Source organism: Semicossyphus pulcher, unplaced genomic scaffold (genome assembly GCF_022749685.1).
Source record: "Semicossyphus pulcher isolate SPU_LCO1_2020_fin unplaced genomic scaffold, fSemPul1.0.p SCAF_5, whole genome shotgun sequence".
Lineage (NCBI taxonomy): Eukaryota > Metazoa > Chordata > Actinopteri > Labriformes > Labridae > Semicossyphus > Semicossyphus pulcher.
In genome coordinates, this window is record NW_027211726.1 from 9183584 (window position 1) to 9206050 (window position 22467).

General features: G+C 42.6%; 1 protein-coding gene across 2 annotated transcripts in view; it reads right to left on the bottom strand.

Annotated features, from left to right (window-relative positions):
* samd12 (sterile alpha motif domain containing 12) overlaps positions 1-22467 on the bottom strand; it is a 129562-nt gene that overhangs the window by 106537 nt on the left and 558 nt on the right. The window contains exon 1 of one of the 2 annotated variants that reach the window (XM_069681654.1): positions 22145-22229. The exons of the other annotated variant lie outside the window; for it this stretch is intronic. Within the exon in view, the coding sequence (XP_069537755.1) occupies positions 22145-22205 (61 nt within the window). The 5' untranslated portion in view covers positions 22206-22229. Of the gene's footprint in view, positions 1-22144; positions 22230-22467 lie in introns of those variants that run through there. 2 annotated transcript variants of the gene reach the window in all.

Here is a 22467-nt window from a genome sequence, read left to right on the forward strand (position 1 = left end):
TAGTCAGAGCTAGCAGAATGTTAGCATTCAGTACTTTCCCATGACACATTTTAAGGCTGTTTGTCCTTTTTTTTTTTAAGTTTTCACCATTAAAAACACAAAATAAATTTAAAATCTTTTCTCCCAACATTCTTTGATGTACACAGATCTTTAGATAAAGCCACGAGCTGAGCTACTGCTAACGTTAGCTCGGCTTGCTAGCTTGTTTCTAGGTGCTAGGTTCAGCTAGTTTTGAGGTTAGGATTCTTTCAGTGTACTGAGCCAGGCTATATAACAATAATAGCTAGCATATCACATTCATAAACAACAGCAGTATACAGCTGTTCAACAATAATAATAATATTTATCACACTTATACCAGAGGAGTACTCTGATATAAGTGTACTGGAACTGGTTTCTAGTTAGCACACATAATATATCGTGCTGGATAAATAAGTGTTTGAATGTCCCTGATATCCCTGATGGACAAATTGGTGTTGGCAGAGATAAAAAATATGAAACATCGGCCAAACAAAAATGTCTGCCTGTTTTTGTTGGCAGGCCCAGCAAACCCAGGAAAACAGCCAGCATCAGGCCGCTGTCGGCGCGCAATTACAACAACTGTGACACAGCTCAGAATGATAAGAACAAGACAACAACTACGTTTCAACTGTCACTCCTTATAACAGTGCAGAGCAGTGAAAGTTGCAGTAGGTGGTCCCGTCCTCCTCCGGTGACATGCAGTACCTGTCATGAAACAAATGTAGGAACTCAACATGATTTAGTTCAGACAGCTTTTCCTCAAAGCAAAGCGTCCTCTCCCTCATGACTGTAAATCACACCCTCACCAGTCACACATGCAATCTCAGGATTGTATTGAAAATTTTTCAGGCCCACTTTAATATCACGTCTCTGCACTTTCATTGATTATTCTGTCATACTGTCAAAGATAACTCAAATAAGAGTTGTAGGAAATTATGTTTCTGAATTGATTGCAAGTCACACGGTTTTCAGGAAGAAAAAAAATACAGTGAAATACATCCACGAGGTAGTTTAGTGTTTCTCCTTTATCTTGGTTTATATAGATATTACCTAAAAGATATATGGTACACTAAAAGATTGTAAAATATTGAACCTGTTTTCAACCTTTATTGGATGGTGAGTCATCACAGAAAAAGCAACATCAGATGGAGTTACTTTTAGACGTCGGGAAAACGTAGGCAGCTCCATCAGAAAGACAGATTTCCCTTCTGAACTTCTCACACGCTTTCATTTAAATTCTGTTTAAAGCTTCAAGAGGAGAGCTTTGCCAATAATTCACAAAAAAAAATAGAGGAAGAAATAGAATGAATTAAGTGGAGCAGAACTTTTACTCTTTCCTTGCACACTGAACATCTCATGACCCCCCGGTTTTATGTTGTGTCTGATTGAAGAGCCCCAAATCGTAGGTTGGGAACGACTTGATTAAGGGCCTGTGTCCACTGACGGCGACAACTTTCTATACTAGGTTACAAATGTTGGCTGGCGGTACTTCAGCCTCACTTGATGTGTTGTTAAGTCTGTTTTAAATCGAAAAGAAAACAAATACAATGTAAAGGAATCGTGTCCTGGTGTTAGCAGCAGCTCTACACCTGAAAACTGTACCCTTGAAAAAAACGAAACGATACCCTTCTCCTCCACCATTGTTGTTGACAAAGGTGATATCTGAGGCCCCGCCCCTTCTTGATTTTTATTGGTCGGTGAGGGAGAAGTGACACTGACGAGCACGGCGGTGTTTCAAAAGCTGAACTATTTTCAGCTGAGGGTGCCGAGTGAACTGCGCCGGTTTTGTGTGCAAAAAATGCCGTTGGTGGACACAGGCCCCAAATCATTAAACATCATCACAGCACATAGAGTGGTCGGCCAGCTACAACAATAAGGCCCTCTCAAGCACTGATACATCAGCATTAACAATAATAATATACAAGTGACATATACAATATCTATCAAAGTGACTTTTATTTTGAAATATCGAGTACATTTTGCTGATAAAACATCTGCGCTTCTCCTTCACTGCAGGATTTTGCATGTAATTGAGTGTCTAACTGGCACTTGTACCTAAATAAATGATGTGAATACTTTTCCACCTCTGTACAAAATGTTCTAACTGATGTACTTCTCTCTGAGAGGTGGAGGGAGTTTAAATAATTAAAGGGAAAGTTTGTTTTCGGGAGTCAGAAGACGTTAAAAGAGAATAAGACCGACCAACAGGTTTAAACGAGGAAGGACGGATCAAACACACTATTAATGTATAAAGAAACATCACACACACCGCACTGTTACAGACCTGCTTTAATTAAACCCCTGATTATAAACAGTGATGCTGAGATGCTCCATTTAAAACACACAGAATACACATGAGTGGTCCGTGTTTAAAACAAAGCTGACTTGAGATGCACAGCACGAAGCATCGCTCCCTCTCACTGCCTCTTTATTCCTCCTTCCTCTCCTCCCAGCTCACTCCTTCCCCACCTCCTCCTCCTCCTCCTTTTCCTCTCTGCCCTGACTCGATTCATGTCTGCTGTGCAACAGCTACTGGAGGAGAAATGAATTATACATCGTCCGCTAAAAGCATCTAAACAATGGCACACACAAGCTAAAGGGATGAAAGGATAGATGGATGACAAGATGATAAGAGCGGTTAGGAAAGTGGATGAACATAGCACACACAGGAAGGACTATATGCTTCTCTCTTTCATCTAAAGGGTAGGCAGAAAAAAGGGGCAAGATACAGAAGTGCCTTTTTTTTTTACGGCAACAGCTACTATAAATAGCACCGTTACATTCTTCCCTCTCTCCTTCCTGACATGCGCCGTGTGTGGGGAGAGAGAGAACAGGGAGGAGGTCTGCCTCCTTTCTCCGTTTTCTTTCTCTCAATGAGATCCATTGAAACAAAGGGGAGCGACGGGAGGGAATGAATGGAGCTCACGTGGATATGATAAAGAACAACGCCATCCCTGCACGGCCCGATGCCTTTCTATTACTGAGAGGGAGATTAATGAAGAATTGGATTAGTGTTACATAACTCTCTTAATGACTGTACATGCTTTTCAACATGGAGCCATTACCAACCAGTTGAATTAAAACATTACAGATGACGAGAGCACTGTGTGCAATATGTCTGTGTGTGCAGGAGCATAAAATATGAAGAAAATATCACACTGGCATATAAAATACATGTTTTGATACCCAGACACGTTCAGCTTTTCTTTGTACTAATACTGCCTCTGAACCAGCTATCAGGACTGTTTATTACGGTGGCTGACAAGGGCAAACAAACTGCTAAAAGCAAAACAGCTTCCATTAAAAGAAACGGACTTCAAATTCAAAAACAAATGCAAAAGTCCAACACAAATGCAACAACGGAAACGTGCTGCAAATGAAAAAACGTGCTGCAAAAAGTCAGAACACATGGGAACCCAGAAAACACAAGCAAAAGAAAAACGCTCCAATTCCAGTCCCCACAACGGAAGTGTCTGAGGCGACTTTCGTTGAAAAAAAATCACAAGCAGCGCCCGGTTAGTGACGCGTTTTCAATCACCCAGCAGTGCTTGGTCTGCCAGAGAGGGTAGGCGGAGCTAAGCGGCTGCTTTTCCAGTCTCTGCAAGTGTTGTGAGTAAACAGTAATCTACTATGGCTGAACAAGAAAAGATGGATGACTTCAGATACAACTTCAAAAATAAGTGAAAATCCAAAGAAAAAGAAACAAACTCGACGCTCAGATGAAGGCAAACATTCTAAAAAGGAAAGCGACCGTCAGCGAGGAAAATCAAGAGTTACAACCGGAGCCAACCGTGGACGTCACACATGCAACACTGTCTTGATATCTGGGAAGTGTGCTCCCATAATTACTGTTTATCGCCATAGGTGCCGCCAAAGAGAACGAAGCGGAGATCTTCAAGATTATCACTTTAACTTCCACCTAAAAGCCTCAATTAGGGCCACAGTCATATTTGTTGCACACAGAGCGGATCCATTCGCGTACGTCGGGGTTAGATGTCTTGCTCCAGGATGCCTCACTGTTGGCGGGAAAGTTGAGAATGCCGCTCTTTCACTTTCCCCAATCGAGATTTATCAAGACTTTGGTCGTACGCCAACTAGTTTACTTCAAACACCTTTGCTCGCATGTGTACATGGTGCAGACTCAGAAAATACCTCTTTGGTCCGCTTTCTTCTTACTGGTGGCTCATCAGCGCCGGAGACAGAACTTTAAGGCTTATGCCGATATTAGGACATTAGTGGTTCAGTTAAGTTCCCCTCTTTCTATTTTAGTTGAGTGACTCTGTTGCAGCCGAGTGTTGGCCAAGTGGATTCTTTTAACTGAATGCTTAACCAAGTTTTTAAAGGGGAGGGATTAGTTGATGCACCTTCGGCAGAAAGCCATGAGACCAAAAGATAATTCATGGTTTAAACTGGGGCAGTGGGTGAAGCCTTCGCGTTTCACAGGCCGAGGCGGTTCAAAGTGAAACCAGTAGTGGGTCCATAATCAAAAGTGAAGTTTGTTCTGTGTGGGCGCTCAGGCTCACAGCGATCTCCTTCTCTTTGGCCGACTCTCAAAGTGGAGCAGAATGAATTGTTTGTGAACAGAATCAACTGTATGACCCAGAAACAAAGCCTGGAGACAGGGGCCGGGGTAAGCCAGGCCAGATGACTGAGGAGATTAGAGCAACTCTGCACTGCAGCTATGAGACCTCTGCTCTTTTTTTTTTTTGCATTTAGCCTCCGGGATGTTTAGCAAAATAAAGCTAATCACAGTTGGTTAATAGGCATGTACACGGGACAGGAAGGACGTGGGCGCGTTTATTCCAAAAAACCGAGCCGTGCCAACAGACGCTCTCGGGAGTTTGAAGAGGTGGTCTGGCACAGAAACTGGAAGGATCTCAGCGAAATGACATTTCAGTCATGCACGCAGCTGCTACTCTTTTTATATGTTAACAGCGGCTCGGAGCTGAATCACAAATCAGTCCCGGCACTGAAAATAACCAGGCAGCGCAGGAATGATTGCACATATTTTTCACAAAGCTGGTCAGCTTCCTCCATCTGTCATCCCTCTCCAATCAGGTCGCACACACTCATGATTACACATATGCACACATTTGCATGCATCCACAACCATTTACACAACCATCCATGAACACAAAAACGCCTTCCTAACGCCGCATGCATTGCTGATTCTCACCCCGACTCCTCTGACAAAGTGACAAAAACCTTCCAGGTCTACATGGGGTGTCGATTGAGTCATTCCACTGCGCTCCAAATTAGGCTAAATGTGTGAAGAGTGTGTGAATGTGTGAGGAGGAGAGTGCGTCTGCTCATCTCTCTACCCCGAGGACCCTGGAGAGGGTGTCTCCATGAGTGGGGGACAGAGGACTCAGTCAGATCGCTGTTAAACGCTTACAAAAGTACTAATTAGAATATCTTTGAAGGGCAGATCGAGACAGAGAGAGAGAGAGAGAGAAGTGCCGGCAGTAGAGGATGTTTTGGACAGGAGCCTGTAGGAAGAGCTCGCTGCTCAGTCAGATTAAATTTGCCTTTTATAAGCTCTTCAGAACAAAAGTCTCTCATGGAGTCTTAAATTGAGTCGAGTACACTGTCCGGGTATTTAATCTCAATGTGGTTTGGGTGTGATCTATTATACTTGGACAGAAACGAGTCTCAAAAACTGTGTGCCGTAAGTGCTGAAAGTCAGCACCTAATGGCTGTAAAGATCTGTAATCTTGTTTTAATTATGTTTTAATGATCATTGCTAATTTGAATCAAAACGATTGCTTTAACCTTGTTTTACAGGCCAAGTTCTTACAAGGCTGTTTCTGTGAGAGAACATTTGAAGGTTGGCTTCTTTTGCTGGAAACAAAAATTTGATTTTGTGACATTTTATTCTTCAAATTAAGAATGAAGAACATAGCGTGCAGCCTCAACCAGGGATGGGAACGAATACTCGAGTACTTGTTGTTGACGTCATTATTCGAGCAACGTTATACTACTCGCGCACCTGCTCATGCGTTGTTTTCGGCTTAAGTAGTTTATCTCAGTTGCATGCACCATGTCAGCCTTGACCGGAAAAGTGATGCCTGGATACTGTGCAAGATATGTGGTGTTAAACTTGTGCTAGCAAACATTTGCTAGCCCTGTTAGCACACGTCGTTCTTCTCCAGAGCGGAGAAGATTAGCCTGTTAATATCGAACATGGTGACTGGAGATTTGCTCCCATTAAGTGCTGTGGAAGGAGAAGGCTTCTGTGAGCTGATGGCATTTGTTGAGCCGGAGTACAAGCCACCATCACGGCGGACAGCAGCTACAAGAGTGGAAAACATGTGAGTTACGTGTCAAGCAACACAGAACAGAAGTCCATACAGTCCGCTACCGCTGTGACGTTTGACAACGGAATGTTAAAACATTAATTGAAGGGCCTGTTAAGGTTGTTCAATAAATGCGCTTGAAATTGTACTTGCTTTCTATTGTTGGCTGTTTATTTACATTAATGTTAAAGTGTTCGATAGTAATGTTCTCTTCTCTCTTTTTTTAGTTATTTTACCGGCCTGTGTTTGGGGATGGCCTTTATTTGTTCGTGCCGACCACGTCGGTATTTATAGAGAGCCGGCTTTTATTTGACTACCTGCTGTTATTTGAGAATTTGGGGTATTTCTTTTTTCAAAATACGTGCCTAGCTAACGCATCATCATGACGGCCATCTTTGACTACCAGAATGTAAATATTTAATTAATATAAACAAAAACAAAAAAACATTACTCTAAAATAAAATGAGCAATTATGCTTAATACAAGAGTTGGTAAAAAAAAACAACTGTAGGTTCACAAGAACATTTTGTGCCTCAGAATTGAGACACCAGTGCTACAATGTGGTTGGTGTTGCTGCTTATTTGTGAGTCAGATCAGCTCCAAATTTTAATGGATTTTTTCTTGGACCATTCTACCTGCTTCCACTGAGTTTCATGCAAATATAGCCGATGGTTTTTCTGTAATCCTGCCTAACACATACACATGCAAACAACATAAAAAGTAGGGATGCAAGATATTGGATTTTTTGCCGATATCTGATATACCGATATTTTCCAACTCTTTTTGCAGATTGCCGATTTTGATAAAATAACATAATTTGAGAAATAACATAATACAGTGCTTTTTAAAATGTACACATTCACTGGGAAATATAAGAAAAGTACTTAAACTTAAGTTATGTACAAAATGTTTATTTGTTATTTGTTTTTAACATTTTCTTTTCTTTTTTTGGGGAATCATCGAGCATTTAGGTAAAATGTTTTATCAGCGGAAAATATCGGCAGAAAATATCGGCAGATACGACTCATTTTCAAACCATTGTCTGCAGATACCAATAACGCGCCAATAATATCGTGCATCCCTAATAAAAACATAATTGTCTTGGTAGAGGTTATAATCCCTTTCTGCATTATTACATCCATGCTGTTCCCTTTTCCCTAGCCTGAAGCAACCATTACATTCTTCTTGTGTGGGCTATTGAGCAGCTTCATAGGAGCGATGAAGAGTTAATTGTGCTGCTCAATGGCACCTCAGCAATCGTCCTTGAGATTAAGCTGAGCTGCATAAAACGGGCAGAATTAAACACGTTAATGGTCTGCTCTGATCAGACAGAAAGCCTGTGTAAAAATGTGAGTGCTTCCTGCTCTGCAGCAGTCTACAGATTTGAAGTGTTGGACAGAAATTGTGTTGCTGCTTTCAGAGGAATAATCGCACATACAGTAGTTATGTAAGCTAAGCAGGTATTCCACTTCACGCTGCTCACGCTTTAGGTGCTTCTGTTTCAAACGCTGAAGTAAGTAGGGCATCGGCCTGTTACCCCAAAGGATCCGTGAGTAATTAATAGACCTGCAGTTTAAGGCTTTTCCTGCCACATTAAAATGTATGAGGTGGCTCTGCACGGGTGATCTCGGGTAACGTTTAATAAACACAACATTCAGTGGGTCAACTCTGTTGTTTTTGGATTTAAAAGCAGAAATTTGAATGAGTGCGTTGACTTAATTAGTGGGCTAAAAGTTCAAACAGCTCGGAGTGAAACACAAATGATCGGGCTGAGCTAATATTCAGTGATTATATTAGACCGATATATCTGTGGGCCGATATTATCAAACTATTAAGGGTCTGTCAAAGATATATCTGTATCGGCATATATCTTTTCTGATATAAACCAATATGAAAACTCTTATGACTGAACATCCATCCATCCATTGTCTATACCGCTCATCCTGTTCAGGGTCGCGGGGGGCTGGAGCCTATCCCAGCTGTCATTGGGCGAAGGGTGGGGTTACACCCTGGACTGGTCGCCAGTCAATCACAGGGCCGACACATAGAGACAGACAACATTTCGCACTCACACCCACACCTATGGGCAATTTAGAGTCACCATAAACCTTACAAGCATGTCTTTGGACTGTGGGAGGAAGCCGGAGACCCCGGAGGGAACCCACACATGCACGAGGAGAACATGTGAACTCCACACAGAAAGGCCCACCTTGCCCAAACTACTAAAATTAATTACAGGCTAATTACAGGTAGACTTACTCAGTCTGGATTACCCTCTTTCTAGATGGTTACAATCTACTTTAATCTGTTCACTTTGCTTTGCTTCAGTCTCCCAACACACCTGTACCTCTGCTCTCTGCACAGCTGCTGGCCCCGCCCCCCTCTATCCGTCTCTCTGTCTGCTCTGTTGACTGTCTTCATCAGCAGTCTGTTTTATTAAGTTACAAACGTTCCAGTATCTTGTCTCACAATTCAAAACAGCTTGTGAGTCGCGCGTGCACGGGGATGTTAATAATGACGTAGCGATCAAAACGATCGATCGATCGCTACCAAATAACATCTGCACCTTTTATAAGCTTTATAAACAGTAACAATCAATGTATTTACAACAGGGACATACGGAGATACACAATAGGATTGTTTACATTGCGTAACAGAACTGCATATGATTGTGTGCGGACAGAGAGCGTCCGATGTCGGACTTCTTTTGCCGTTAGAACACTGTGAGGAGTAAACTGGTCCTGCTGTTGTTTATTTGGTTGCCACGACTTCACTTGTCATTGACGTCCTGTGACTCCTGTCACTGCTTCAGTGCTCTTCCTCAACGAGGAACGACCGTTTATTTTGAGCGGAAATCTCCGCGCAGTCGTTTAATGCAACTTCAGGACACGTTATAGAAATCTGAAGCAGCGGTGGCAATAATTTTGCTGCAAAATGTATGTAGTGGAAACACTGCTCACATAAGAACTTCAGCGCTCTGAACTGACTGCGAATAAAGAAAAGGAAAAAAAAGTGTGGCATTTTATTAATGCGTTTGATAATGTGTGATATGATCCATTTTTTCCTTCCCAATACCAATTCCAATACCAATACCCTAGACTTGATTGCTGGTCGATACCAAGTATCACTTCCAATGCCAGTGGAAAAAATGTTAGTATTATTATTTAACGCTGTGTGTCATGGGGCAACTTGGAAGTGTGCGGAGGCCAACTAATTTTCCAATTAGTGTTGTGTCCCGGCTGAGCACACCACTGTACGTATGGATATGGCCTTGCTTAATACACTGCAGTAAAGCCTAAGATAATAACAAGCAGAGCTGCTAAAAACAAGCTAGGCTAATATTAGTGCCTCCACTCGATACACTTCCTGAATGATCGCTGATGAGTGTTGTAGTATTTTTTGTATTTTTACTGTTGTTTTTTTTTACTATATTAACCTTAAATATAAAAAATACAGCCCTAAAATGTTGGTTGGGAAACACTTAGCTAGCTAGCTTTTAAAGTCAAATCTCCGCTAGCACTTTCCTGTTGCCCCTTCCTTTTCTGTTTCCTGGTGGCACATTATATTTTACCTTCCTTCTAGGTCGCTCTTAAGCAGTAGCAGTAATGAGTTTCAAAGTAGTAGTAGTAAATATAAATAATCAAGCTATTTGAAATATATCATGCCTGCTGTGTGGGTTACTGTTTTGGAGAGAAACAAACAGGTCTATTTTTTGCGGCGCTAACACAAAAGCGAATCCGTAGACTGACTCAACGATTTACAGTATTGTTATTGAACGGTACTACTTTTGGCTTTGTTGTTTATTCATTATGTACCTCTTGTACGCTCACTCGCTTAGCCTGTGTGTCTGCTGCTGAGACAAAGAGGATTGACTGCGTGGCTAACTATCACAGTGAAGTCATGTAACAAGTTTTCCTGCTAGCTAGACTCTCTGTAGAACTCTTAATTCACCCTGACATCCTATCAGAAGTTAACAGTGCTCAAACTTCACAGCCTGCCCTACTCCAACCCCGGGGGCTGGCTCAGTCGTGATTGGTTGGTCCTTCCTGTGTCAAGCAGGCACAGATGGGCTCAGCTTTGAACATTTCTCAGCAGAGGAGAGCAAAGGGAGGATAAAAAAAAAAAGAAGGGTGAGAGATGAAGTAGGAAAGGATGAAAAGGAAAAGTTGTAGAGAGGGATAAAAAGTGAGAATGGGAAAGGCAGAAAAAAAATGAGTCGGAGAGACAGAGCCAGGAAGAAAACGAGTGAAATGACCCACTTTACGGCACAAACACATATGAGCTAAATATAACTGCTGTTCACTTTGGCTTGCCGTGAAGCATGTATCTCAGGCACAAAGCTGTTCCCTGCTTCAAAGGCAGACAGCAGAAAGGGACGACAAAAATAGATAGTCTTAATTTAGAGCCGAGTATCTACTATAAATATTTGATAAGAGACGCAAACTTCCTCGACTTGACGACCACAAAAGGAGCTTCTGCAGGTGAAGTGAAAAGTTTAGGATTTCTCTGGGATGAGTACGATAGTTTGATAAGTCCTTTGAAGCTGCTGCAGAGTTTGCATCAGCCACGTCAGCTGCAACAACAACCATGCATCACCTCGCATCACCTCGCATCACACCAGTATTTGTTATATTCTCAGCTAGCAGTCACACTTATGGATTTACAATGTAAGTTCAATAAACAGGATCAGGTCTAGTATCTCAAAGCCAGCAATGATAACAGATAATCAGTTCCGTGTTTGTCCGTCTACCACCAACTCTGCTGTCAATCCACAGCCTGCTTTTACACCCCCTACCCTGCAATGCCTCTTCTTACCACAATCACCTGACCCCTCTTCTCCTCCTAAGTACAGTACGGTTGAATCCGACTGCCCACCCTTCAGACTTTGATGTCAATGGCAATTTTTAAAGAACGGGTATTATGCCGTTTAACATTTTAAGACATAGATATAATGTTACAGTGTTGGATGTCCAAACTAAACGTGGGTGAAGTTTCAAATCTGTAGGTGAAAGTATGTTGGAGTAATCCCCAGGCTTCTCAGCTCAGTCTGCAGGCTGCTGTGAACGCCAGGTTTCACACAGTTTTTTTCTACACGCTGCACTTTGTGACGTCACAAAGTGCAGCCTCAGCAGGCTTCAGAGAGCTGGCCAATCAGAAGAAAGCAGGCTTGTAGGGGCGGGGTTTCGTAAAGGGACAGAGCTGACTGAGTTGGTTCCGGCAAAGAGCACCAGTGTGAGAAAAACGAGGAGTTTTTTTAACTGTAAATTATGCTAAGCTACTTTGAAATGTAGGGTTTACCTGAGATGATGTCAGACATAACATGTAATGGGAACGTTAGCGAACAGCAGTCGGATTTGGACTCTTCAGCAGCTGATTTAAGCAGAACAGGTGGAATTGTGAAATAACTAAAAGGTCTAAAAAGTAGTTTTAAATCTTTTATTATTCATGCCGAAATTTAGTTGGTAGTGGAACTATAAGAGATGGAGTGTTTACTCTCCATGAGCTGCTTAACACTGCTAATATCAGGCCTATAACATACATTAAACAATGTTTTACAGGTGAATGAAAAGCTTTGCAAGTTATCACCATCAAATCCAAATTATCAGCATGTGTATTTGCTGTTTGTGCAACATTAAACCTCATTAAACAAAAAAATATGTTAAAAATCACAAACATCCATTTTGCTGTGAAGAAAGGGGAAACTTCCAAGTGAACTCTCCCTGAGTCTGAGTCTGCACCACCATTTGGATTGTGTCTAAATGAACCAGCTCCTTTTTCTGCCAGATTGTCGATAGGCCACTCAGCGTTAGCAGTGCGGCTTGTCTTGTACCTGGCTGCCTGACTTGTCGTGACCTTTTGCGTGTCGTTGAGGACTTCCTGCCTGCCCGCCTGCCTTGCCCTTTTTGTTCTGGCTGCCTCTGCTGAGGGCCTGTCAGATTTTATTTGACACAGTAAACTCTGCTTTTGAGGTAACTTTTGGCCTCTGAGTTATGCATTTGCTATTAAGGTCCTCGATGACTCTGTTTCACAGAGAATATACTCAGTACACGGACAATATGGGGACTAATGCTCTGATGTTAAAGCTCCAATCTGACATGCGATCTTACTAACCGGGAAAACAAACATCGGCTCGTGTTTGCTGCCTCTGTGCAGATATCATCTGAGCCGCTGAGAGCTCATCAAACCTCCTGCATTGTTTTTCTTCCTAAGTGCCTAATTAAATTAGCAGCATTGTAATTTGCTCTGCTGCCACCACTTCTAATAACACGTTTATGGTGCAACCAATCACAGTTGGGTTGGTTTTTGTGTGTGTGGAGTTTTGCTTGTTTTCTATATATAGCACTTCTTAAAGTTAGACGATTAAAAAATGGCTTCCTTTGAAGGCCTGGCTTCACAACTGTAAGCCCCTCATAGGACCAATATACAGATTGTATAAGCATAATTGCTGACTAAATATAAATCCTGTTTGTTTTCCAAACGAGATGCCAAAAAGACTCTGCTTCACCAAGCCACATAATGAGCGTCTCCACCTGACATCGACTCCCTCCATCTGTGCCCACTCAGTGACACACAACCCGCCTCAGATCTGCAGCTTCAATCAGTCAGCAGAACGGAGCCCCGGAGAACCTCACGGTCATCAGGGAGCCGGGGCTGACACGCAGCCAAGTTTCTGCGCACAACAGGGTGCCAAATGCTGCAGAATATTCACAAAAAGGCACAAAGGTCGTCATTAGCGAGAGAAGCGAGCTGCACAAAAGGCAGGAAGTGGTATACAATGGTGAAACGGTCGATGAATGACGGGAACATTCAGCAGTATTTATCTCTTCCCTTGAGTTCAATCTGCCTGATGCTCATACTTTTCAGGAAGGTCGATAAAGCCACTGTGTACAGTAGATTTTGTTCTGCCCTGTTTGATGACACAGACAAGGACCCGCGCTGTCAACTGAGTTAATGTTGCAGTGCATTAAAAAAAAAGTCAGAAACAGAGGTCAGGTACCGCTGGGAATTAGCATAAAACAAAGACACTGTAAATCTGCACTTTCCTCACCGTAAAGCCTTCACCAAACTGCATATTCATCAGATCTAATCTACAGCTTTTCATCCTCGAAAGCGCTCGGCTTACATTTCAAGTGGATTGAAACGTAGCATTAGCATCCCGAGGCTACAGGTGACACTTTCACACGGCGTGAGCAGGTGTGACATGAATATGGAAATAACTACAATTCCCAACATCTTCTCCACTGGGCTGTGCTCAACATTCTGATCTGTGGTTATGTAATCTAACTTTATGAACATCTGAATTATGTATTTCTGCTTTGAACTACATGAGGTTGAATTTGTAACAATTACATGAAACCAGCTTTTACCGACCCTTCTGTGAGCGTTAGCAGCAGGCTACTATCTTTCTCCACTGATGAATGAGGAGTAATTTCCCAAGGCATTTTAGGAAATATGATTATTAACTTTCTTGTTGAAAATAAGATGAGTAGTTAGACACCACCATCATGTTTGTGTGCTAAATATGAAGCTAAAGCACGCAGGCAGTGAGCTTAGCTAGCTAGCTAGCATAAAGACTAGACCCTGGGAAACAGCTAGCCACGCTCTGCCATAAGGTAACAAAATAAGCCGGGTTTAGGGTTTATTTTTAAGCAGTTCCCCATTTCATTGCTTTGCAATATGCTAGGCTAACTGTCTACTAGCCAGAGGTGGGAGTAAGTCACACATGTGCAAGTCACAAGCAAGTCCTAAGGCACTGTGGTGAGAATCAAGCAAGTCGAGTCATATCTATAAGCAGTGTTGTGACCGAGTTATCTTTGCTCGAGTCTCAAGCGAGTCTCGAGTCATTTTGTTCTTGGGCAAGTCAAGTCACAGGTTACGTCAAGTCAAGTCGAGTCCTTAGTTAAGGTAAGTCAAGTCCCCTTACGAGTCATGTGTCTCCAGTCATTAATGCCAAGTCAAAGTCAAGTCGAGTCTTTTGTCAATGTTAGTCAAGCAAGTCTCAAGTCCTCAAACTTGCCACTTGAGTCTGACTCGAGTCAAATATCAACATATTCCTTCTTGATTGAGCAAATTTAGTGTCGAAAATGTTGTGAAATAGTGAAAAAATACTTTTTCCATGAGCCAAAGGGGAAGAGATTGTCTTCATTTGAACAAAAAACAAAGCGGTGTTCAGTTTACAATCACAGAAGACATGAAAAACCAGCAAAATGTTAGCTGTGAGAGAATCTATTTGTTTGAGATTGACTTATTTTATATAGTACCATGTCAAACGAGAGGAATAGCCGACGTGACAAAGGTTATGATTTATGTGATATGCTTAACATTGGATGTGCGGCTCTATGGTTTTGATTAGTTGCCTCTGTTTCCACCTCTTTGGTATTTTAGTGGAACTGTAGAACTCCATCCCCACACACTTCCCACAGAGTCGCTTGAGAACAAAGTGCCTGTCAGGTTTATCCACCAGAGCAGCTGATCTATTGGCTGGTCCTTCCTGTGGACTCTTTCCTCTAACGCTGACAGTCAGACAGGGTGATGCAAGCTGAGCCAGCTGCCGCTCTCAGGCCGGAGACGGATCCAATAGAGCTGTAATGACTAACCTCCTGACCTTTGTTGGACAGATTCTCTCCAGGTACGAGGAAGATGATGAAAGTTTCTCCAAATCCTTTGGCAAGAGTCTAAAATGTGAACGCTGGACAACTCTGTGTTCCCCGCTACTTTCCCCCCCATTTTCATTTTCTGCTTAGCTCTCATTCTATATTCCTGGCAGCAGCACTTTAGTGTGGTACATCAAAGATGGCTATAGGTCCACCCAAGGGACGATTACACAACAACGCTCTCCTCTGACATTTGCTCAATCGTCAGCCGTCTTAATCCCACATCCCGCTGAGTGAGGCTTGGGGAAGAAGATGCTCCTTCACGGTAGCTACTCCCGATTTACCTCACTACAGACGTAATCCTGTTCCACCTCCTAAAACAAACATGTTTATTCTACTAATTCCTGGGCTGGATCCCGGGGACGGATACGAAGCGAGTTTTCTGAATGGTTGCGCAGGGAGGCCGAGGAGGGCAGGACACATCAAGGAGGCTCGACGTGCGGAGGAAGGAGAGGAGGAGTGAAATGAACAACCTCTGCCACGGGGGTAAACACTGCTGTGGTGGACGCGGCGTCCACATGGCTACACGCATATACACAATGTTTATGAGGGCTTTTATGAAAGCTAGCTCGTCTTTATTGTCCTGAAGTCATGTGGCCTTCCATATTCAGCCTAATATGACACGACTTAGAGCTGGTGACCGGTGGCTAAGACGCCATATAGCCACAACTGTCCTGTCTGACTCCATAAGAGATCTTTGTTGCATCTCTCTTTAGTTTCTCTCTTCAACTGTCCATCCAAGACAGAATCTACAAAAGGACTGTGTTATAAAAAAAGGGGGCCTGTTATAGGGGGTATGTTGCTACAAGTACCAATAGGCGGGTGAAAAATGAACGGATTAGTCCGGTTTGAAGGTGGCTCAGGTGCAAAAATAAAGCACCACAGTTAATTTGCCTGTGAGGCAACTCTGGGAAGTTATCACAGCAGGAATAATGTGCTCCCTGCGTCCTGACATTTTCAGAGTAAACACAAGAATTAACATAATGCTACACTCTTTATGCAGCAAGGTTATCCGCTTGCATTGTGTTCCCTTGCAGCGCGCTGACGGATGACTCTGGATTGTGCCGTTGGGAGAAATTAAACAAGGCCTCGTGAACATTCCACCCATGTCAGAATCCATGTAGTGCCAACGTGATGGTACATATTTAAGCTGATGAGGAAGCTTGTTGGTCTGAATGCAGGCTAAAGTGGGCCCTAAACCTCCCCTCTTGTCGCACCTTTCCTACCTCAGTAGGTCCACACAGGTCATCAGGTACTTCACGCTACGGATTTCATTTCACATGTTGATACATGTTCGAGTATGTAACCAAAAAATCCTCACACGAGTGTCAGCAGTGGTCTGAGCATTATCGCATTAAACAAAGAGAAAAGGTGACCACTTCCTTTTGGATTCACTTCTGCACAAAACAACGATAGCAACGAGTACGACAAAGCTCCGGTTCATACGCAGCAACATCTTTTGGACACTGTACCACCTCTTGTTTCAGACGGAAGTGCAACTGAAAACACTTTTCTTCATAGACACCGTGTTCGTTTACTTAGTGGCCATGTTAAATGCTCTATATGATACCCATGAAGTTAGTAACCTACACTGGTGTATCAGAGTGCATGTTGAAGTAATAATCTTGAAGATTTTCATTTAAATAAATGTCTGTTAAGTCACTAACTGTCGCCCAATGAGGTAACACGATGGTGAATGAGCCTATGGCCCACTGATGAAAGCCTTGGCATTTGCAGAATTACACACAGGGTGTCTGTGGAAAAAATCCCAAGCGGCGCCCAGCTAGTGACGTGTCTTCCATCAGCCAGCAGTGGTTGGTCTGCCTTAGGCGGAGCTAAGCGGCTGCTTTTCCGATCTCTGCAAGTGTTGCGAGTAAACAGTAATCTACTATGGCTGAACAAACAAAGAAAAGATCGATGACTACAGATACAACTTCAAAAATAAGTGAAAATCCAAAGAAAAAGAAGCAATTGGACGCTCAGATGAAGGCAAGCAGTCTAAAAAGGAAAGCCACCGTCAGCGAGGAAAATCTGGAGCCATCCGTGGACGTCACACATGCAACACTGTCTCGATATCTGGGAAGTGTGCTCCCACAATTACCGTTTATTGCTATAGGTGCCGCCAAAGAGAACGAAACTGAGATCTTCAAGGTTACAACTTTCAGTATGTTGACCAGGATGAAGCATTTGTGGCATTCGGTCCATCTTCACATTCAGATGTATAAAAGCTTAAATTCTGCTCCATAAATGATGTCTGAAAGTGCCCTCCCTTATCCCCATTATTATTTTATTATGAATTTTTGGCTTTATTTTATAGGACAGCGAAACATGGGGAGGAGAGAGTGAGGGGATGACGTGCACCAAATGATCGGCAGACCGAGAGTCGAGCCTGCGATCAGTGCGTCGAGGACTGTAGCCTCTGTACACAGGGCGCCTGCTCTACAAAACTGAGCTGATCCCCATTATTAAATGATTTTGCAGCCTCCCTCTATGAACGCTGGCTCTTTGCTTCACCTTCTCTTTTGACTTCATGAAACCAGTTTCTTTTCTAGTATGATCCTTGACATTATTTTGTCCACATGAGCTCTTAAGAGAAAACAACAACGTCTCCAACCGCGCTTAAGCCTTAAGGCAGAGTGATGTAAGGCTTCATCAACAGGAGTCTTTGTCAAGCACCGAGTGCAACCACTGTGCCTAATTAGCACCATTAAAGGCGATATGAATCTGTAATTGTATCTGTGATTAGTTGTGATTTCTAAGCATTAGTGCATGTGAACAACTAACGTGCACATGAGTTTTAAGGGGGTTTCTGGCTCTAAGAGGGCGCCAGGTTTACTGTCCGACATGCTCATGATGTAACTATCCTCCCTTCTTCCTCTCGCAGGTACAGAAGTTTTGATGCTTGCACAAACAATCACATCATGTTGTAGAATTTAAACTATAAGCAGCGATAGAAGCTGATTCTCTACAGTATATATTAAACCACTTGCCAGGTATAAGTTGCAGAGATGTGTTGAGTGCTTTTGCCAAACACGGCTTAAAGAGAGTGCCTTCCAAAAAGACAGCTCAACTGCAGCGAGGCACACTCCAAAGTGCTACTTTCTCAAAGAGCTTATTGTCTTCTCATGTGTTATAAATTCTTAAATACTTGACCTATATTCTGTGTCTTAGAGGGGTTGCCGGAGCAGTGGAACAGAAAACAGTGACACTGCAGGGCTGTTGTGATTCCTTTCAAACGTCACATCTGAAAACAAGACGCGAAGGAGCTGCGGAGAGCTTCGTCCGAGCCGCGGGGGGACAGCTTCGCCTGAGCCGCGGGGAGAATAAACAACAGCAGACTTAATTAGATGCAGGACTTTTTAGCTAACTGTGGCAAAGTTAAGAATGGTGATAACATGCAGCATGCAAAGCAATTAGAGGGTGATATCTTCGAGGCAAGCTGATGGAAACAAAGCAGAAAAAGGATATTTGACATGCTTACATGGCAAATTAACAGAGCTGCATGTAACTGTTACTTTTATTTAGTCTGTTTTTTTTATTTCTAACACGTCTAAAACTAACAAATATTAGAGCTTTATGTTCATAAAAACATCAGAAACCATTCGAGTGTTCGGCTTATAATGAGAAACTGTATCATGATGAATGTCATGTTTGCATCTGAGAAGCTGTTCCAAAATAAAATGACATTACCCAAGTAAAAGTAACCATAGTAACCATATCAGTCATTACTATTAAAAGTCTTCAAAATTCCATTAAAGTAAAAACATTTGAAGTAAAATTGATTTCATGTATAAAAAGTAACAATATCTATTCTGTGAAGAAATGTCCTGCATCAGTGTGACCAGTCTAACATAGAGTTAAGTGTTGCTACATCTAAGAGGTCGTGAGACGACTGATGGGATAGAACGGATAAAACAAAGTTCTGCTACAAGTTTACACTGATTTTTTATCTATTTTATTATTTATTATTTTTTATTTTGGGTCTGAATCTGAGAAGTTTAGAGTGGAACTGTTTCTTTGGTGAAGCTGCTTCTAAAGACGCTTTCTCACTGGTCAAAAAACCAGATAACACCCGCTTAATGGGAAAGGTTACAATCGGCACTCAGACCCGGGGCAAATGACTAAAGAAGACCCGGGTAATTGTGTGACGTCCAGGGTTGGCTCCGGTTGTAACTCTTGATTTTCCTCGCTGACGGTCGCTTTCCTTTTTAGACTGTTTGCTTCATCTGAGCGTCGAGTTTGTTTCTTTTTCTTTGGATTTTCACTTATTGTTGAAGCTGTATCTGTAGTCATCGATCTTTTCTTTGTTTGTTCAGCCATAGTAGATTACTGTTTAGTCGCAACACTTGCAGAGACCGGAAAAGCAGCTGCTTAGCTCCGCCTACCCTCTCTGGCAGACCAACCACTGCTGGGTGATGGAAAACACGTCACTGACTGCTTGGGATTTTTTTCCCGTGAAAGTCGCCACAGACACCCCGTCTGTGATACTGCAAATACAAAGGCTTTCATCAGTGGGCCATAGGCTCAATCACCGTTGTGTTACCTCATTCGGCGATAGAAAGTGACTTATCAAGAGAATTAATTACATGACAATCTTTGAGATTATCACTTTAAGGGTAAGAAAACATGCTCGTGTAGTAAATGTAATAAGCTCATTGTTGTTTTTTCATCCCAGAATCTAAAAATAAACTTTTCCAGTAGCAGAAAGGGAAACACTTAAGTTCAGTCCAAGGACCAGAACCGTGTTTCTACAGTCCTTCAGTAAATGAATTCAGTAACTTTCTATCACTGAATCTCATCTGACTTCATTCTACTTTTCTCCCAGACACAGAGCGCTATCATCGCTCTCTTCAAGGAGACACTATTTCAAATATTGTATTTCACTCACAGTATCAAGCTGTACAGGATGTTTCGGCTGCTCCGGCAAAACCTCATCTGACCTTGAGTGTTCGACTTGCAGGTTCTTTTTAAGTTTTCTCCTTAATTCTGGCAGACGTATTAGTTATAGCGGCTTCAGTGGAGAGGGCCGTGACTCATAACTCATGTCTCTCAATGACACAAGTCAGTGAATCACGATCGAGTGCGCTGAGCAGTCTTATAGCTGCTCGAGCCGCTCAACTCTCAGATTATACTCATGCTGGTTTTTTTGCAGCATCATTTTAAGGCTAAATTCTGCAGTTATTTTGTTTTTTCTACTAGTTTATTGTATATTTGTATTTGTTTAGTGTTATCTGTGGTATTTCTGTTTAAAGACCAGCTCCAGTCACGTTTTAAGACATATAAAATGATCTGCTTGAAGTAATAAATTGTCTGAGTTTTTTTCTGCAAAATACATGTGATTACCTAAAAATCCTCCAAAGGCATCTCCTTCTTCTTCCTCATTAAAAAATTCAGAATGTGCATAGGCCCCGCCCACTATGCAAATGTCTTGCCGCCAAACAAAACAGGTCTCTGCCGTCGTTTCGTGGCAACTTGTTGAAACTTAGCTAGCTTGAAATGTAGTAATTAGTAGTAACGTTAACGTTAGTCGTCAGTAGTGAGTTTGCAAACATTACAATGACGCTTACAGCTGGCTCACTCATCGCCCGAGTGGTTGCCATAGGTTACACATAATGATATGCATAGCGTCACCTCGTCCATTAACGGGATTGGCTCCTTAGGTTTGTGACATCACAAACCTGCCAATCTGAAAACGTGTTCAGCCTGTCCTTGGTACACTGCAGTTTAAAAGCAGACAAGCCCAGCCATGGAGATGACTGCTGATGTTGTCCCTGATATGTCTTGTAGCACATGAAGAACACCACATGGAGATGTTTACAAGGTTAAACACTGGATCTTCACTGGAGGGGTCTTGCTTAGTTAGTTAGCTTACTTGCTTAGGGAATACAGCTGTAAACTAGCATTCTTGCTAACTCGCCATGTTTACATCCTGGCTATTTTTATACTGATGATCATTAGCGTGCTCTGTCCCTACAAAACAAACAAACACATGTTTTTAAAAAATGACACAATGACACAAAGATGCATCACACTCTCTGTAGTATCTTATATCTATAGTTGTGGGAGGCGATCGTTCTGTATCTCAATAAAACTGTCAGATAAAAATGATGAAGTGTCATAATTAGGCTTTTTTTGTGATGAGGACACAAAACTATTATATCTAACAAAGAGATGCTGATAAAATAATGACCCCCCGTTTTTTAATTCTTGTGCAAAAAGGCAGAAAGAAGGGAAGAAGAAAATGAATCAAACTGGGAAAAGGGTAAAAAGCATTCAGCTCTGGGACAAAGTGTGCATCTGCATGCAGCGTCAGCACTCGCCTTCAAATTTACTGCTCTGAGAGACGAATCTCAAGAGATGCATGAATGAAACTACACAGGCGGCCGTGCTGGGAGGCTGGAGGATGTATATCATTTAATACGTGTTCAGAAGCTTTGGAAACAGGTGCCGTTACATTTTAACACCTGTAGGTCAGCTGACATAAAGAAGGGAACAACTTGTACAAGACACCTCTAGAGCTCAAACAGCAGAAATGGAGCATCTGATGTCAGAGCAGGGGCTGGAGACTTCAATTTTGTGGTTTTTCTTACCTTACTTTACTGATGACTTCTAACCTGCTGAGAGGAGGAATAACAGCTACAACAAATGGTTCAAGCCTCAGCTGTTGTGACACTATTCTCAGTAAAATACCAAGAGAGGGGACCCTGGGAAGAATTTTTGCAAACCAGGAGAATGCAGTTTCACACGAGTCTATTTTTGGGTCTGTAACATGGGAAAATATGAGAAGTCATGCTGCAGAACAACCGCTCTGTGTGCAGCTCTTCCTGTCATTTAATCAGTGCTATCAATGACACAACTTATTGAATTGCAAACACAATGATGATGATGCCCTCCACAATAAACGCCCACTTCAAATCTCAGAGGAGGAACAGGGGAGGTCAAAGAGCAGCTCAATGGCAGAAAACAGTCGTGTAAAGGCTGTCAGAGATAAATCAGCTGATCTAAGGTCGGTATGAAGGAGCGCCACAGCGTCATACCAGTCATACCTGCACGGCCAAACACACATTGAACTGGACTGAACTGGAAAAACCTTTGAAGGAGAAAGACAGCAAGTGCCACTGCACGCATGATGTGACGCCCCCTCCTCCTTGTACTCCTCTTCCTTAAACATACCTCTCATTGGGTTCTGGATCCACAGGATGCCTCCGATAAGGTGAGGAGATTGGCCGAGCATCCCGAGTCACTGCCTGCCACTGACACGTCCGGAGGGAGCTACTTAACTGACTGTTTACTGACAATCACGGGGAGATGTGGGTGACTTCTCCGGTCCACATGTCACAACACCTGCTGCCAGATGAGCAGCCAAAACCAGGCAGGTCTGACGGAACAAGCTGTGCGCACAAACGGCGCACTGTTGCGCCACAAAACAAAAGAACCAGGCGCAAAATCGCCAAAAGATTAATTAATGTCTCAGACAATAGTCCCTGATGTAAATC